Below are 19,674 nucleotides of genomic sequence, written 5' to 3'. Positions count from 1 at the left end.
TTTGCCACTGTACTTTTTTAGTGAATACGGTATAGGTTCCTAGATGATCTTAGTATTTGAATAATTTGTTCCATCTAGAAAATGGGCTGACATGCATAGGTTAAACATAAATAAAAATCATCTGGGTCTTTATAGTAATAAAGTGCACGGGCAATAAAGTCTTTGAATGTCTGGTAGGCTTTTTTCTGCCTGTGTCTGAATGTACAGACTCAGGAGTTACCGCTCATTGCCTGGCAGCTATTTTGTGAAAGTATAAAGGGGGAAGGTCATTATAATGAGAAGGCTGACAATAGCTGTGCTGGGTTACTGCTGTGTTGGCTTAGAAAGGAAACCCAGCTCATCTGTTTAACCATATGATGTAATGTAAGAACACTAGCCTCACCTTCAAAGGCTTCTAATATGTTAAAAAAATTTTTTTAAATGTTTATTTATTTATTTTGAGAGAGAGAGAGATAGAGAGTGAGCAGGGGAGGGGCAGAGAGAGAGGAAGACAGAATCCTAAGCAGGCTCCTTACTGTCATCGTAGAGCCCCATGTGGGGCTCGAACCCATGAACCACGAGTTCATGACCCAAGCCGAAATCAAGAGTCGGATGCTTACCTGACTGAGCCACCCAGGCGCCCCTCTAATTTATTTTAGAATGAAGTATTTACAAATATTTAATGCAACAACTGCCCCCAGAATCATCCCTCTCCCCCATGCAATACAGCCGTTCAGATATATTCACCAAGTGTTGTTTTCACTTTCATACTTTCTCTGGTACTTTATCATTCTGAGAGTGAGAATTTGAAATTATACTGTGTCATATTCTAGAGTACATGTACTTTAGATGAGAGGTCACCTTACACATAGGAGAGGAAATAGCTGCCTTTTCAGGTGGTGTAATTTGAAGGCCAGGAGGAAGGTTCTCCAACTTCTGCTCTTTAGACTTTAAGGCCTAAAATTATATCACGAAGAGATACCTTTATTTGCTTTATCTCTGCAACCTCTTCCTTTTTAAAAAATTTTTTTTAAATGTTTATTTTTGAGAGAGAGAGGCAGAGAGAGAGAGAGAGAGGGAGACACAGAATCTGAAGCAGCTCCAGGCTCTGAGCTGCCAGCACAGAGCCCGATGCGGGGCTTGAACTCTGAATGGCAAGATCATGACCTGCGTGGAAGTCGGACGCTTAACCGACTGAGCCACCCAGGTGCCCCCAGCAACCTCCTCCTTTTGAGATGCTGTATTTTTTCTGCTATTGGGTCTTTAAGGAATATTAATTTCATTACTTTTTATTGAGATCTAGCACACTGCAGTAAAGGACACAAATAATATCTTAATGATTTTTCAAAGAGAACAGATCATTGTAACCAGATCAAGAAATATAGAACATTATCAGCGCTCCTCATGTTCTCCTTCTACTCACTACCTCCTCCCAAGGAGAACCACTGTCCTGACTTCTAGCACCATTGATTAGTTTGGCTTGTTTTTGAACTTAATCTATCTATCTATCTATCTATCTATCTATCTAGATATATATATCTATCATGTATAAGCATCATTATATATGTGAGATTCGTCCATATTGTTGCATGTAGTAGTTCATTAAATCTAATGACATGTTCTTTGGTGAACATGTGTATGCATTTCATTTTCCTTAGATACATACTTAAGAGTGGAATCAAGTGCGAGGGTCATCGTTATTTTCAGCTTTCATGGATATTGCCAAATAGTTTTTCAAAATGTTTATACTGGTTGCAGCCCTGTTAGCAGTGTGAGGTTTTTAGCTGCTCTGCATCCTTGCTCAAACTTGGTACTATCTGTCTTTTAAATTTTAGCTATTCTGGCTGGATGGTGGTATTGCGTTGTGTTTTTAATTTATATTTCCTCACATACTGTTCTAATTGATTACCTTTTCCAGTTCTATGCTTTTGACGACCATTTAGATATACATATTTTAATAAAGTGCATATCCTGGAAAAATATGCCAATTAATGCCAATTAGGAATAAACAAATTCTATGCATGGACTTGACATTTTTATTTATTTATTATTTATTTATTTTATAGGATATATGCGATCTAACTTGGTAGTTTAAGTAGCTCTTTTTTCATGCTTCCTGTTTTTGACTATTCAAGGATAGTGGAGTTGGTGGTCTGTTGAATTCCAGTTAGGTGAAATGTTATCATTTGAATTTTTCATATTTACATCACATCTTTCCCCTTTCTTATTTAGGGAACATTTACCTTTTTTATTTACCTTTTTCTCGTTGACTTAAGGTTATCATGAGGAACATCCCATCTTATACTAGAGTCTCCTTCAGGGGCTGCCTAGGACTGAGGCCCAAATGCTTTATGCTAAATGATCCCTAGCAGCATGGCCTACGTCCTATACAAAAGTTAGTTGATGTTGTCCATTTTGTTTGTTTTCTTTTTGTCTTTAATTGTTATCATGTGTTTAAAGGCAGATACGTAGACTTTGACTTCCTGCTCCAGTTATAACCAAATGTGTGACCTTATGCAAATCACTTAATGGTTTATAGTATATATACAATAGTGTATAGTATAGTATCTCCTTTGAAAAATTGGGATAATGCTGTCAACTCAGAGGACTCTGAGTTTTGTGAAGATTAAGTATAGCATATCTGTAATGAATCATTCGTTCTTGTGGTAATATTTTAGTTTTTGCTGTCATGTTTAACTACTTATTTGTGTCTCAGCCCTGCTCAGGTGTACATGAGGTGATAGAACAGTAAGAGCAAGTTTGAGTCCTGTGAAGGGACCCCAGTTCCTTTTGGCCAGAGAATAGTGCACGGGTCGAGGGCAGAGTTCTCCCTTCCTCTTTCTGCTTCTGGCTGTGGGATCCAAAATAAGGAAATTGTTGACAATCTCTTAAGGTCCCTTTTGTTCTAAATTGTCTTCTGTAATTTGGTGGGGTGAAAAAAAAAACCAAGAACCAGACACAGAAAAAAGAACATGAGAGGAATTTTAGAGACCTAGGTTCAAATTCTGGTGCTATTTTTACTACGAGACCTTGGATAAGGCACTTAGCTATTGTGTTTCATTGATTCTCAGGTGCACATTTTTTCACAGTATAATACCTTTGAAATCTAGATGCATCTTAAAATCATTGCTACTTTTTTTTTTAATGGCACATAAAATAATGATACTTCTTATCATTGGTGGTATCTCAGACTTGATGAAATATGATATTTTATCTTTTTAACTAATGAGGTTAACCGGTTGTCTTATTTACTACAGGTGGGCTTATTGATATGAACAGGGCTGTTTTATTAAACAGATTAGATACTTCTGTCTAATGCTAGGATAGGCTTTCTTCTGTGTCCTTTTCATGTTATCTGACTTTATATAGTACCTGTCACTAATAAAATGTTAAAATGGCAGCTATTACTATAATTATGATTATTCTGTTTAAGCTTTATAACTCTGTAAGGTGATGGTTGTTCTGGTTTTTATAAGTGAGTATTGTAAGATACAGAGGGGATTATGTGGGTTAGCAGTATAGCTTAACTTCAGCACTTGCCTCTCTGCCATACTGCCCTGCCCCTCAGCTCTGTTTGACAGACCAAAGGCTGAAGTTAAATGACTTCATAAGCCAGTGGTTCTGTTTGGTTGATTGCCACGGTTCCACCCACATTTCTAGTGATCACTTTGGTGTCTGCGAAGCTTACTGACTGGCAGATTGTGCTCTACCCTTATTTAGCAGGGCTGCTGAAACAGTTACAGTCAGGTAGATCCTGGGGGTCATACAAGAATGGAATTCTGTTGATCGTAGGCTAAAATTTGTGGATGGGTGGGAATTTAGTTTTTTTTTTTTTTTTTTTAATGATTCAATATAAAACTGATTGCATAAATGTGCTTACTGTATTATCATCGTGCTGTTTATTGATGGTCTTCCAGTATCCTCAGACATCCGTATCAGTTGATCAGACATTCATTCACTAATGCAGCAAATACTTACTGAGTGCATACCACGGACTTTTCAAGCTTTGAAGATCTTATGAACAAATCAGACAATGTTACTGTCTGTCAGAGCTTTTATTTTAGTGGAAGGAAATCAGGCAATAAAAATATCAAACTATAAGTGAAAAAGATATATCAGACATAAAGTGCTGTGAAATTGGAAGTCATGTCTTATCTCCAGAAACTTTAACAACCAAACCCACAAAACACATGCATCAGTATATCTCCCAAAATAAAAGCAAGCACTACCCTCCTCCCCTCCCTGCTTTGGTCAGAAAAATAACTGTCACAGAGCCAAGAATTGTTATTCTTGTATGAGGACTGTTTGATTGATTGATTTATATTGTATTAAAATTGTTAATTTGGTAAGATTGATTATATTTACATTTAGCATTTCAACTATCTGAATGATTCTCTTAATGAAAAATAAAGTTTTTTTAGAGCATAAAGTTGACCTTGTCATTCTTACCTTAAAACTTTTCTCCCCATACTGTACAAAGTAAAAGTACTCCTTGGCAAGGCATAAAACATCCTTCAGGTTTAAAAAAAGATTTTTTTTTAATGTTTATTCATTTTTGGAGAGACAGAGACAGAGTGTGAGCATGGAAGGGGCAGAGAGAGGGAGACATAGAATCTGAAGCAGGCTCCAGGCTCTGAGCTGTCAGCACAGAACCCAACACGAGTCTTGAACTCACGAAATGCGAGATAATGGCCTGAGCCGAAGTTAGCCACTTAACCAACGGAGCCACACAGGCGCCCCCATTTTTTTTTTAAAGATTTTTTTAAATTATTATTTTTAAGTAATCTCTGTGCCCAACATAGGCCTTGAACTCACGACCCTGAGATCAAGAGTTGCATGCTCTACCAACTAAGCCAGCCAGGTGTCCCCAAAGATCCTTCAATTTAGTGCCTTGTTTATTTCTTGAGCTTTGTGAACCATTACGCTTGCATGCATTCCAGTTGTCTTAGCTCCCTGACCACATCATACGTCATACTGCTGGACCCTTGTTTATGGTGTCCCCTGTGCCTCTCGTTCCTTATTTTAACCTGGGGAAATCCTGTTTATCCTTTAAAAGTCAAGTTTCACAGCCTCTGTGGTGATGTCTTTCCCCGATTCATTTAAAGTTTATTTACTCCCGTTTGTGCTATTGTGTAGCCTTTTGCATAATTCTTCTACTGACCTTTTCATGAAGTAATGTAATTCTTTAAATAGAGGTTTGAATCTAATACTTTAGAGGTATTTTGAAGGCATTTATGTGTTGGTTCTTAATAATTGTGCATTAAGTATTGAATAAATAGACGAATTACCATATGAGGCCATGTTAATGAGAAATTAGAATATATCCTCCTAGTGACAATAAGCAACAAAATTCAGAAGTACTGGTGGTCATTCTGAGGAGCTGCATGCAGGATGGACTTCCCTTCTAGGGCAGGGCCCTGCTGGCCAGTGCTCTGGAGAAGCCTGGAGAATCGGCAAAGCTCTGAGGGGGACTAACTCATCGAGATGGCTAAGGGACCTATTTCTGCTGGCTTCGGCTGGAGAAGAGCTAAGTCTGTCTCTTTTCCGGTCTTGTCAGAACGGAGAAAGCGGGGCCATCCTGGGGCTTTGTCATCTGTTGAGCCCCTCCTTGTGTGTCCGGGGCTTTGGGGTAGGGTCCTATGAGACCTATGAGAATTATCATCTCATTATACAGAGGAAGAAGCAAACCCAGGGAGCTGAAACAGACTTCTCCAGCTCACCACACTAACATGACCTTGTTCGGCTGGGTTGGTTTTTGTTGGTTTTTGTTGGCTTTAAGACCGCTATGGACCCACGTGGGTCCCGGCCCTCTTCTCCCTTCATTCATACTCTCCCTGGGTGACCTGGCTCATGACATGGCTGCCACTGCCACCTGTACCTCTCTTCTGGGCTCCAGACTGTCAGCCTGACGTCCGTGCCATATCCCAAAGGCATCTCATACCTGGCACGTTCAAGAGTGGACTCCTGGGTCTCTTGCCCCGCCTCCCCATACCATATCCCTTAGCCTCTGCCAGTCTCCCCCTGCACAGAAAACGGCACATCATCTGCCCAGTTGTTTGAGGCAGAAACCCAGGAGACCTTCTAGATTCCTCCCTTATCTATGCCCTCCCTTCAACCCATCAGCAACTCCTGTCACATCTAGTTCCAAAACGCATCTCCCTTACCTGTCCCACGTCCATTCTCCGTCTCCCAGACCATCATCTGCAGGCACTACTACGGTAGCCTCTGTACTGATGTTCCTCCTCTTCTTACTGTTTTCTTCACTCAGCAAATGGTTGGCAGGTGCTCCTGTACTGTTTACAGGTATACGTCATTTTACTGCGCTTCACAGATAATGTGTTTTTACAGATTGGATGTTTATGATAGCCTGGCTTTGACCAAGTCTGTTGGCACCATTTTTCCAAAAACATTTGCTTACTTTCTGTCTCTGTGTCATGTTTTAGTGATTCTCGTGATATTTCAAGCTTGTCATTATGATTATACTTGTTATGGTGATCTGTGACATTGCTATCACAATGCACTGCACCCATATAAGATGGTGAACTTAACTGATAAATGTTGTGTGTGTTCTGACTCCTCCACCGACCAGCCCATTTCCCCACTTCTCTCCCTCTCCTCCAGCCTCCCTATTTCCCTGAGACATAACAATATTGTGATTAGGGCAGTTAATAATCCTACAATGGCCCGTTAAATGTTCAAGTGAAATAAAGAGTCACATGCCTCTTGCTTTACATCACAAGCTAGAAATGATTAAGCTTAGTGCAGAGAGCCTGTTGAAAGCCAAGATATATACCAAAGCCAGGCCTCTTGCGCCCAATAGTTAGCTAAGTTGTGAATGTAAAGGAAAAGTTCTTGAAGGAAATTAAAGGTGCTGCTCCAGTGAACACAGGATGATAAGAAAGTGAAAACAGTCTTATTGCTGATGTGGAGAAAGTTTGAGAGGTCCCAATAGGAGATCAAGCCAACCACAACATTCCCTTAAGTCAAAGTTTAATCTAGAGCCAGACCCTAACTTTCTTCAATTACGTGAAGGCTTGGAGGGGTGAGGAAACTGCAGAAGAAAAGTTTGAAGCTAGCATAGGTTGGTTCATGAAGTTTAAGGAAAGAAACTGTCTCTATAACATAAAAGTGCAAGGTGAAGCAGCAAGTGCTGATGTAGAAGCTGCAGCAAGTTCTCCAGAAGGTCTGACGAAGATAATTAATAAAGGTGGCTACATTAAACAGCAGATTTTCAATGTAGATCAAACAGCCTTCTTAATTGGAAAAAGGTGCCATCTAAGACTTTCACAGCTAAAGACGTCAATGCCTAGTTTCAAAGCTTCAAAAGAACAGTCTGACTCTCTTGTTAAGAACTAATGCAGCTGGTGACTTTAAGTTGAAGCCAATGTCATGTACCATTTTGAAAATTTGAGGGCCCTTAAAAATTGTGCTAAATCCATTCTGCCTCTGCTCTGTAAATGGAGCAAGAAAGCCTGAGTGGCAACACATCTGTTTCCAACATGATTTCATGAATATTTTAAGCCCACTGTTGAGATCTGCTCAGAAAAAGATTCCTTTCAAGATACTACTCCTCATTGACAATGCACCTGAACACTCTTGACCTCTGATGGAGGTGTAAAGTGAAATTAATGTTGTTTTCATGCCTGCTAACAACATCCATTCTGTAGCTCATGGATCTAAGGAGAAATTTCAACATTCAAGTCTTATTATTTAAGAAATAAATTTCATAAGGCTGTAGCTGCTAGATAGCGATTCTGATAGATCTGGGCAAAGCCAATTGAGAACCTGCCAGAAAGGATTCACCATTCTAGATTCCATTAAGAACATTGTGATTCATGGGAAGAGGTCAGAATATCAATATCGAGAGGATTTTGGAAGAAGCTGATTCCAAACCTCATGGATGACCTCATGGGGTTCAAGACTTCAGTGGAAGAAGTAACGACAGACGTTGTAGAAATAGGGAGAGAAGTAAAATTACGAGGGGAGCCTGAAGACGGGACTGAATTGCTGTTATCTCATGATAAAACTTGAACAGATGAGGACTGGCTTCTCATGGATGAAGAAAGAAAGTGGTTTCTCGAGAAAGAATCTACTCCTGGCTAAGATCCTGTGAAGATGGTTGAAATGACAAGAAAGGATTTAGAATATTACACAAATTTAGTTGTTAAAAAACACTTCGAGAGGTTTGATTGTAATTTTGAAAGAGGTTTTACTGTGTGTAAAGTACTATCCTCATTGCATACACCAACATCAACCTCGAGGCAATGCCCTCCACCAGCAAAAAGATTATGACTCGCTCAATGCTCAGATGATGGTTACATTTTTAAGCAGTAAAGTATTTTTTTAGTGTTTATTTATTTTTGAGAAGGGGGAGAAGCAGAGAGAGAGGGGGACAGAGGGTCTGAAGCGGGCAATGTATTGACAGCAGAGAGCCTGATGTGGGGCTTAGACTCACAAACCATGAGATCATGACCTGAGCCGGAGTTGGACATTTAACTGACTGAGCCACTCAGGTGCCCCAGTAATAAAGTACTTTTTAATTAAGGTGTTTACATTTCTTTTTTTTAGACATAATGCTATTGAACACTTAAGAGACTGTGTTATATTGTAAACATAACTTTTCTATGCAGTGAGAAACCAAAAGATTCATTTGACTTGCTTTAGTGTGATACTTGCTTTATTGTGGTAGTCTGGGACCAAACCGGCAATTAGCCCCGAGGTATGCTTATACCATTATCACTACCATTGTGTTAATGGGAATGTCTTCCTGATTCATTTAGGTTTGTAATTTAATATATTTATGAGGTCTTTTGGTTTTTAAAAACAAAATGATTTATAACCTAATTGAAATAATTATAAACAAGTTAGAGTCTTCATAAAGCACGCTCTCCTTTCCATCAACAGAATCCAACGTGGCGGAGTCTCGATTTTGGAATAATGCCAGACCGTCTTGATACATCTGTGTCTTGTTTCGTGGTGAAGATATGGGGTGGAAAGGAGGACATCTACCAGCTTTTGATTGAATGGAAAGTCTGTTTGGATGGGCTGAAATACTTGGGTCAGCAGGTAATTATTTATTTATTTATTTATTTATAATGTTTATGTATTTTTGAGAGAGAGAAAGAAAGAGAGCATGAGCAAGGGAGGGGCAGACAGAGAGGGAGACACAGAATCTGAAGCAGGCTCTAGGCTCTGAGCTGTCAGCACAGAGCCCAATGCGGGGCTTGAACCCATGAACCGCGAGATCATGACCTGAGCCAAAGTTGGACACCCAACTGACTGAGCCACCCAGGTGCACCCCCACTTTTTTTTAATGTTTAGGTAATTTTTAGATTCTAGTTATGAGTAGTTGTCTTCTCTAAATTAACCTATCTAACCTTTCTGTAGATTCTTACGATTCTACATTTCTGATCATAAAGAGAGAACTTTGTTTACTTAATTATAGAAATTTGAGTCATTACCAAGTTTGAAAAATAATTTTTAACTGAGGAAACTTACGAGGAAGCCCCCTAAGCTGCTAATTTAAGAGGATTTTTTTCTGGGAGGTGTAGGAAAGAATATACTTTCCAATAGCATTCTGCTTCTTCCGTTTTATTGGATATTCCCCAATAGAATCTAAACATTAAGTTGCAAATATGGAATGTACTATAAAGCGCTTCTCTTGTGATCCGTAGAGTTGAGTTGTTTCAGGAATAAGGAGAGCTACTGTTTATTGAGCACGGAGATAACAATTGCCTGGTTTATACGCTGCTACCAATCCCCTTTGAGCGATGTAGCTATTGGATCATAGCACCCTTCTAGCTGAGCTCAGAAGTAGCTCCATAATCCCTTCTGACACTGTTCTGGGATGCAACTAGTAATTTATCAGAGCTGCATATGACATGAAACCTATTTACCATCCCCAGACATAGATTATTATAATTTGTGTTTATATCAGCCTTGTGAAGTTTGGTATTATTGCCCTTATTTTCCAGATGGGAAAATTGAACCATAGAGAGTTTAAGAAACTGTTCAAGATCACACTGCTAGGTGGAGCTGGGATTTGATTCCAGGCCTGGCTGACTTACAAATTTATTCTTTGTTTTGTATCACACTAATATATACATATAGTCCTTGGTAGTCCACCTACCTTGGAATGAGTGCTGTATCTATTTTGTGATACCCGAGGGACTGCTGTTAAAGGTAACTTTAAAATATTTGTCATATCTATGAATATCCTTGATGTTTCTTAATATTTATTCAATATAGACTTTCTGGTATATTTCTTTTAAAGAATCAATTTAATTCTACATGTTTTTTTATCAGATTAAAAAAAAATCCTTTGCCCTCATTTTGCTTATTGTATACTTTATTTTGTGTTCTTCTATATAGTGACCAGAACAATGCATATAATGGATATTTTCCATAACTAAATTCTAATGGCTACAGATTCTTAATCTTTTTTGTTTTTGTATTATTCTCCCTGTTTTAGGACTGGTCTTAGTAAAAATTTATAAAACACTGACTTTTAGCTTAGGGCCTTTTTTTCCTCTTTTGGTATGGTATACTTGTTGCCTTTAGATTGGCCAACCAGAGCCCTGTGCTGAGGCAGTACTCTTTCTGTCTTCCCAAATACCATAGTCGGCTCTCTGTGGATAGACTCTGGTATTGAGTACTTGTTTGTCTTTCTTCTGAAAGTACCTGCATTTCTCAGAGGATGATGCTTCTTAACATTAGAGTGTATGGCTATAGAAGATGGCTATAGAAGCAACGAAGATGGCCTTCATGCTTTTCAACTCACATATTCCTTAGGTAGTGATCTTGAAATACCCAACTGTGTTTATGTCAAACTTGCTTAATTGCAGAGAGTCAACTTTCGGGTGTCTTATTATAAATATAAAGCTGGTTATGCTGGTATAACGGAGAACAAGAGAAAGGGAAAACATATTTTTAAAGCCAATTAGAAACTTAGTACCATTGTAGAAAGTCAGAACTCACCTATGAAATAGATATAACAAGTAATATACTACTAGAAAATCAGATAAACTTGGATTACAAATTGGGGTACCTGGGTGGCTCAGTTGGTTAAGTGGCTGACTTTAGCTCAGGTCATGATCTCGCCATTCGTGGGTCTGAGCCCTGTATCAGGCTCTGTGCTGACAGCTCAGAGCCTGGAGCCTGGGATTCTATGTCTCCCTCTCTCTCTGCCTCTCCCCCACTCATACTCCATCTCTCTCTCTCTCTCTCTCTCTCTCTCTCTCTCTCAAAAACAAATAAACATAAAAAAATAGGGTTACAAAATTTCAGACTAAGCAAGATTAAGATGTATGAGGATAATAGACAGAATTACTTAGGTTCATTGATCATGTACTTTCTATCAAGCATTGTTCTTACTGTTAAGGATCCAGAAGTGGGTAAGACAAGATCCTTAGACTTAGTACACTGATAATTGATGAATACTTGCATAGACCTACACAGTACCATACTGTTTTAATTACTATGGCTTTGTAATACAATTTAGGGGAATATATGGAAGAGGTATTTAGACAGGACTAGGTAGAGTCAGGTTGGGCTGACTTTTGAATGAAATTTTCTTTTGCAAGTCAGGTTGTTGAGGTATAATGGATATATAATAAAATTCACCCTTTTAAGGTATATAGTTCAGTGATTCTTTTTTTTTTTTTTTAAGTTTTTATTTTAATTACCTGGTACTCATCATGGCAAGTGCACTCCTTAATCCCCATCACCTATTTCACCTATTCCTCTACCCACCTGCCCTCTGGTAACCATCAGTGTGTTTTCTGTAGTTAAGAGTTTCTTTCTTGGTTTGCCTCTCTCTCTCTCTTTTTTCCCTTCATTTGTTTTGTTTCTTAAATTCCACATATGAGTGAAATGATACGGTATTTATCTTTCTCTGACTGACTCATTTCACTTAGCATTATATTCTCTAGATGCATCCAAATCATTGCAAATGGCAAGCTTCCATTTTTTATGGCTGAGTAATATTCCTCTCTCTCTCTCTCTCTCTCTCTCTCTCTCTCTCTGTCTGTCTACCTCTCTCTCTCTCTCTCTCACACACACACACACACACACCATAGCTTCTTTATCCGTTCATCAGTAAATGGACACTTGGGCTGCTTACGTATCTTAGCTACTGTAAATAATGGTTCTATAAACATAGGGGTGCATGTATCTCTTTGAATTAGTGTTTTTGTATTATCTGGGTAAATACTTAATAGTGCAATTGCTAGATCATAGTGTAGTTTTATTTTTAACTTTTTGAGGAACCTCCATACTGTTTTCCACGGCGGCTGCACCAGTTTGCATTCCCACCAACAGTGCGTGAGTGTTCTTTTTCTTCACATTCTTGCCAACACCTGTTGTTTCTTGTATTGTTGATTTTAGCCATTCAGATAGTTATGAGGTGATATTTCATTATAGTTTTGATTTGCATTTCCCTGATGGTAAGTGATGATGAGCATCTTTCCATGTGTCTGTTGGCTGTGAATGTCTTTTTTGGAGAAATGTCTGTTTGTGCCATCTGCCCTTTTTTAAATTGGATTATTTGCTTTTTGGGTGTTGAGTTTTATGAATTCTTTATATATCTTGGATATTAACCCTTATAAGATATATCATTTGCAAATATCTGTTCCCATTCAGTAGGCTGCCTTTTAGTTTTGTTGATTGTTTCCTTTGCTGTGCAGAAGCTTTTTATTTTGATGTAGTCCTGATAGTTTAATTATGCTTTTATTTCCCTTGCCTCAGGGGACCTATGTTGCTACAGCCAATGTCAGAGAAATTATTCCCTGTGTTCTTTTCTGGGATTTTTATGGTTTCAGGTCTCACATTTAGGTCTTTAATCCATTTCGAATTTATTTTTGGGTATGGTGTAAGAAAGTGGTCCAGTTTCATTCTTTTGCATGTGTCTGTGCAATTTTCCCAACACCCATTTGTTAAAGAGACTGTCTTTTTCCCATTGGATAGTCTTCTCTGCTTTGTCAAAGATTAATTGACCATATCATTGTGGGTTTATTTCTGGATTTTATATTATGTTGCATTGATCTATGTGTCTGTTTTTATGCCAGTACCATACTGTTTTGATTACCACAGCTTTATAATATAACTTGAAGTTTAGAATTGTGATGCCTCCAGCTTTGCTTTTCTTTTTCAACATTGCTTTGACTATTCAGGGTCTTTTGTGGTTCCATATATATTTTAGAATTGTTTATTCTATTTCTGTGAAAAAATGCTGTTGGTATTTTGATAGGCATTACATTAAATGTGTAGATTGCTTTGACTAGTAAGACATTAAAAAAATTTTTTTTAAATGTTTATTCATTTTTGAGAGAGAGAGACAGAGCATGAGCCAGGGAGGGGCAGAGAGAGAGGAGACATAGAATCTGAAGAGGGTTCCAGGCTCTGAGCTGTCAGCACAGAACCTGACGTGGGGCTTGAACCCATGAACCATGAGATCAAGACCCGAGCTGAAGTTGGACGCTTAACCGACTAAGACACCCAGGCACCCCTGAGTAGTACGACATTTTAACGATATTTGTTCTTCTAGTCCATGAGTGTAGAATTTGGAATGTGTTTCCATTTCTTTGCATTGTCTTTAATTTCTTGTTTTCAGAACATAGGTCTTTCACTGCTTTTTTGGGTTTATTCCTAGGTATCTTATTTTTTTGGGTACAATTGTAAATGGGATTGTTTTCTTAATTTCTCTTTCTTCTGTTTGTGCTGCTGTGTTATGGGTGTATAGAATCTTGTGATTTTAATTTGAATTTCTCTGGTGATGAAATTATGTTGAGAAGTTAAAAAAATGTTTGTCATCAGTCTCTCTTTCTCTTACCCTTTTTTTGTAAAATATTTAGGTTTTTGCCCACTTTTTATTTGGTTGTTTGAATTCTCATTGAGTAGAATTTCTGTATGTATTCTGGATATGAGTCAGTTCTTTATAAGATCTGTATTTTCCAATTATTTTCTGCCAGTCTGTGGCTTTTCATTTTTTTAAGTGCCATTCAAAGAACAGAAGCTTATAAATGTTGATGAAGTCTGCTATATTAGCTTTTACTTTAATGTTTCATCCTTTTTGTGTTTTATCTAAGACATCTTCGCCTAATTCAAGGTCACAAAGATTTGTCCTATGGAGTTTTTTCTCTAGAAGTTTTACAGTCTTAGGTTTTATGTTTATGCCTATGATCATTTTGAATTCACTTTTATTTAAAGTGTAAGGTTCGTTGCTTTGCAGATAGATGAACACTTGTTCCTGTACTCTGTTGTAAGAGCTCTTATTGAATTACCTTGCTATCTTTGTTGAAATGAATTGGTTAAAATCATTTGTATGGGTCTGTTTCTGGACTGTATTGTATTTTATTGATCTGCATGTCTGTTTTTATGCCAATACTACATGATCTTGACTAGTGTAGTTTTATACATCATGAATTCAGGTAATATGCATCCTCCAACTTTGATCTTTTTTTCAGAGTTGTTCTGGCTATTCTAGATCTTTTGCTTTTACATATATATTTTAGGACTAATTTGTCAATTCTACAAAAATCTAAGAAAATTTGGGAAGAATTCACATCTTAATAGTATCGAGTGTTTCAATCTATGGACATGGTATCCCTGCATTTGTGAAAATCTTATTTCACTCATCAGCATCTTGTAGTTTTCAGTATACAGATCTTGCACATATTTTGATAGATTTGTACCTGTGGATTCCATGTTTTTTAATGCTAGTTTAGATGCTGTTCCTTTAAAAAACTATTCCTATTTGCAACTATTGTTGCTAATATATACAAACATTTCTGTGTGGAGCATGTATTCTCTGACTTGCTAAATGCATTTATTAGGTCTAGTAGTTTTTTGGTAGATTCCTTTTATAAATTCCTATATAGGCAGTCATATCTGTGCACACATTGTTTGATTTCTTCTTAATGGGTATGTATTTTTTCTCTTTTTCTTGTCTTATTTCATTGGTTCAGACTTCAGTACAATGTAATGTTGAATAGAAGTGAGTAGAGTGGACATCCTTGTTTTGTTACTGATGTTGATTAAAAGTATTCAGTCCTTCATTATTAAGTATAATATTAGCTGTAAATTTTGTAAACACTTTATCAGGTTCAGGAAATTTCCTTTCATAATGGATTATATTTGCTAATATTTTGGTAAGACTTCTTTCATCGGTGTCCATGGGGGATATTGGTCTGTACTTTTCTTGCATTGTTCTTTTCTGGTTTAGTATGAGAGTAATGCTAGTCTTGTAAAATAGATTGGGAAGTGTTTAGTTTTCTGTTTTCTGGAAGGATTTGTGTAACAAAGTTGGTATTCATTATTACACAGATGTTTGACAGAATTCTTCAGTGAACCCATCTGGGTGTTAAGATTTCCCTGTGGGAAAGTTTAAAAGTATAACTTCTATTACTTAACTAGATATGGGGCTTTTTAGGTTATCTATTTCTTTTTGAGTGAGCTTTGATAGTTTGTTTTCCTAAGAGTTTGTCAGTTTCACATAAGATTTCAAATTTATTAGTATAAAAATTTTCACAGTATTATTCTATTCTCGTAAGGCTTATAGGCTGTCTAATGATCCTTTCTCTTTCATTCTTGCTATCAGTAATTTCTGTCTCTTTCTACTCTTAATCACTCTGCCTAGAGAGTTATCCATTTTCTTAGCTTTTCAAAGAACTGGTATTTAGTTTCATTGATTATCGTTATTTTCAGTTTCCTTGATTTCTCATTTTATACTTACAATTTTCTTTCTTTTGCTTGCTTTGGGTTTACTTTGCTCTTCTTTACTAGTTTCTCAAGGTAGGATTTTGCATTACTGTTTTGAGACTTATCTTTTCTAAAGTAAGCATTTAATAAATTTTCCTCTAAGCCTTGCAATAACTCTGACTCACAGACTTCAATGTTGTATTTTCATTTTCATTCAATTCAAAATATTTTCTAATTTCCCTTTTATTTCTTGACTCAAGGGTTATTTAGAGGTATGGTGTTTAATTTTCAAACATTTGTGGATTTTCCAGATATCCTTCTTTTCTTGATTTCTACTTGAATTCTGACAGATTTAGAGAAAATAGTTTGTATGATTTCAATCCTTTTGGCTTTTGTGAGGTTTATTTTATGGCCCAGAATATAAGATCTCTTTTTGGTGAGTGTTTCCTATACATGTGACGTGTATTCTGTTGTCACTGAACGGATTGTTTTACAAACGTTAGTTAGGTTAAATTGATTGGTCATCTTGAGTGAAATTTGGATGATATGTTGGATTTAGCCGGAGGAGGTGGGGGTAGGTACAGAAGTGTGATATAACAGAGCATAATCTGACTCATTCATTTCTAGTTGAGGAAACTAGGGTCCAGAGTGATGATGCGGCTTAGGTATTATTATCTTTAAACTGTCTTTTTGAAAATAAGAAAATAATATTAATCTTGTATGTTTTTTTCTAGGACTTTGTGTGTGTGTGTTTTAACGTTTATTTATTCTTTTGAGAGAAAGAGCACGAGCAGGGGAGGGGCAGAGAGAAAGGGAGACACAGAACTCAAAGCAGGCTCCAGGCCCTGAGCTGTCAGCATAGAACCTGACGTGGGGCTCAAACTGACGGACCGAGAGATCCTGAGCCAAAGTCAGACAATCAACTGAGCCACCCAGGCACCTCAGGACTTTATGTTTTTTAAAGCACTCTTATGGATAGGATTGTGTTTTCTTTGAGATCAGAGAATATACAGTATGTCTCTGGATCCCTTGTGTTTTAGAACTAGCCTTTCCATAGCAATCTCAAGAAGTATTTGTGGAAAATATATGTGAATGATGATGCCTGTTATCTCATGTGATGATTTTGTGAGCCCTTTGACTAAAGCAAGAAGCTGTCAATAGATTCTCTGGTCTTAGGATAAGTGATTTGTTTTCTGCTGGCTTGTTAGATTAGTCAGCCTGTTTTTCAGCATTGAAGTAGGTCCCGTTTTAACTGTCATGCTCCAATCGTATTAAAACTTAATTGGAATGAGAAGAACTGATAGGGTGTTTTTCTTCTTTTATAGATTCATGCCCGCAACCAGAATGAAATAATTTTTGGGCTGAACGATGGCTACTATGGTGCTCCATTTGAACACAAGGTAAGAGGGTTTTCTTAATTCTGTGAGTTTTGTTTAGTCCAGCTGTGCCTTGACACATAGTGTAAAAAGCACTGTGTAAATAGAAGCTTGTTTTAAGTATCATCATAAGTTTGTTTAGTGTGGCTTAAGGTAAAATGCTTTCTAAAGTGGAAACTTGTTTTGTAACCACCCCAATTCATCTTTTCTAAATCTAGATTATTGACTTTCCTAAAAGAAGATCTGGGCTGTTTGCTCTTATTCTACATAATTCTTTGGAGGGTCAAAACAGAATGGTGACTTTTGATGAAGTGCAATACGATTTTATTACGGATTAGTCAGTTCGGTCTCACTACCAGGAGTGTGTTTGGAAACTATTGGACACACCAGAAAATCTTAGGGATTAGTTTGAAAAATTGTTTTTGGTGTCAGTTATTTGGGTCTTGCAGATGACACAGGTGAATTAGAGCAGAATATAAGTAATTTGAAGAGCACCTTAGGTAGAGGTGCCCTTTTTAATGTTTGGGGACTATGGAGAACCAGAGAGGAACACTGTTGTAGCTTGAAGTTGGAGCGGATGGAAGTTGGTGAATAAGGCTAGATGGCTTGAAGAGATGTTTTCTAGATGGATTTAACTGCCAGAACGGCAGTTAGGGGAGCAGGGGGAATAAGAGGCTGTTGGGTCAGCTCCTTCTCCAATAAGCTGGAAACCTTCAGTTCTCAGTTTAGGAGTTTTGCCTTTAACATAGACATGTAAGACCGTCTTTGCCTAAATTTCCTTTTGTCAGCTCCTTTTGTTTTGGGGAGGATGCTGACAGCTACCTGGATGAGTGTAATCTGGTGGTTAAGAATACAGGTTTTGGAGTCAGATTGATGTGAGTTTAATGCCTAGTTTAACTTACCTACGAGAGAGATCTTGGGCAAATTGAGTCACCTCTGAGTTTATTTTCTCCTCTGTAAATGGAGGTAACAATTTCTACCTCATCATAAATTGTTTGGGGGATGAAAGGTGGTCGTGAACATTATGAGCCTGGCACATGAATAGAATTCAATAATAAATGGAAACTACCCACTAGGTGCTAAACTCTATCATATGATAAGGGAGATTACCTCTCTAATCCTATCGTGTTAACATTGTGTCCCTTGCCCAGTACCTGGGGTATAGTATAGTAGGTGCTCAGTAGAAATTTGTTAATGAATGTAGGTGAATGCATGTTGTATTTAGGACTATCAGCAATAATGGGGCGGGGGGCGGGGGGGGGAGTGGGGTGGTGGTGGTGGTGGTATTATTTCTGTCTCCTATCCTACTTTACCCTGACCCCCGACTCCTGGAATTTTATTTTTATGTGACTCATACTGTCAAAATAATTCTAACTGCTATATTATTGACAAAGTGCAAAAAAGCAGTAGAATTGTAAGAATTCTCTCGGACTAAAAGCTATAGCAGCAATATCTTCAGAGTCCAGTAGATGGCAGTGCTTTCTCATTGTAATGGGGGGAAAAACAGAGCAGGAGTGGAATCCAGTAAAAAGGACCAAATCTTTTTGGAATGAAATTCTCAGGAGATGAAAATAGCAATTTGGTGATTAATTTCACAAACACAGTCACATGACTTGATCACCTGACGTACATAGTCAAGCCTAGATTGAAGATTTAGGGACAATAGCAAGTTTCAGGGTCTGTTTTGAGACCTGTACAAATGAAAAGTCCTAATTTTATATTTTTCAAGACATGATAGTTTTGAAAAGTAGAAAACCTGAATTCTAATCCCAGTTAAGAGACCTCCGTTTAGTTCACTTCATAGAACTGAGAAAGTAAAAAGGTGGCTATTTCCTCTTGCTAGTCAAATTAATGGACACTAACTTGTTTCCAAAGCACGTCCCACACAATACATAAGCAGAATGTTCAGAAGTAGGGATTAAGGGTCCCAAATAGCCTATGTTTTAACAACAGGGAAAGGGATATGGTATAATTTTGTCCAGGTCTTTCAGTACATCATCAAGCAAAAGTTGGAAAACTATAAAAATAGCTTATTTCTACACATACTTTAGTCAACTTTCCTTGTGCTGTGCTCCCCCCCCCCCCCCCCCCATTACAACATACAAGAAACAAAGAGCGAATAAACCTTCAGGGGCTGTTTCCAACAGCTGCCTGCTTTGTTATAAAACATCTAGGTATCTGAGCGCAGTTTAAATGCAGGGGAAAAGTGCTCTCCTAGTAACAGCGTTGCACCAGGTATTTATAGAGCTTTTGAAAACTACCATTGCTAGTTTTCATTTAAGGAGTACCTATTATATGTCAGACACTATACTAGCTATCATACTTGTTTTTATTTAATCTTGGGTAATAACTCCATGAGGTAGTTATTACTCATTTTATACGTAAAGTACCCTAGAAGAAAACATGAAACTACTAACCCAAGACTATATAAGTAGGAAGCGGCAGAACAGTGGTTTTCTTTTAACCACGAGGCTACCTGGCATCTCTACATCTTCCCACTATGTATAGCATGTTAAAATACCAGGGCTCTCTGTCTTTACATTTAACCAGAGGTATCCGCTATGTGCATTGTGAGAGTCAAATGAGCGGGTACATGGGAAAGTGCTCTGGATGGTATGAAGTG

The 19,674-nt window shown here is 37.7% G+C and overlaps 1 protein-coding gene across 4 annotated transcripts in view; it reads left to right on the top strand.

Annotated features, from left to right (window-relative positions):
• Positions 1–19,674, top strand: part of UVRAG (UV radiation resistance associated) — a 297,841-nt gene that overhangs the window by 47,567 nt on the left and 230,600 nt on the right. For all 4 annotated transcript variants that reach the window (XM_045483965.1, XM_045483963.1, XM_045483962.1 and 1 more), the window contains exons 4-5: positions 8,884–9,045; positions 17,001–17,075. In XM_045483965.1, the coding sequence (XP_045339921.1) occupies positions 8,884–9,045; positions 17,001–17,075 (237 nt within the window). The remainder of the gene's footprint in view (positions 1–8,883; positions 9,046–17,000; positions 17,076–19,674) is intronic.

Source organism: Leopardus geoffroyi, chromosome D1 (genome assembly GCF_018350155.1).
Source record: "Leopardus geoffroyi isolate Oge1 chromosome D1, O.geoffroyi_Oge1_pat1.0, whole genome shotgun sequence".
In the NCBI taxonomy this organism is placed as follows: Eukaryota; Metazoa; Chordata; class Mammalia; order Carnivora; family Felidae; genus Leopardus; species Leopardus geoffroyi.
The sequence above is the reverse complement of the archived record's forward strand: the minus strand, read 5'-3'. Positions and strand labels throughout refer to the sequence as shown.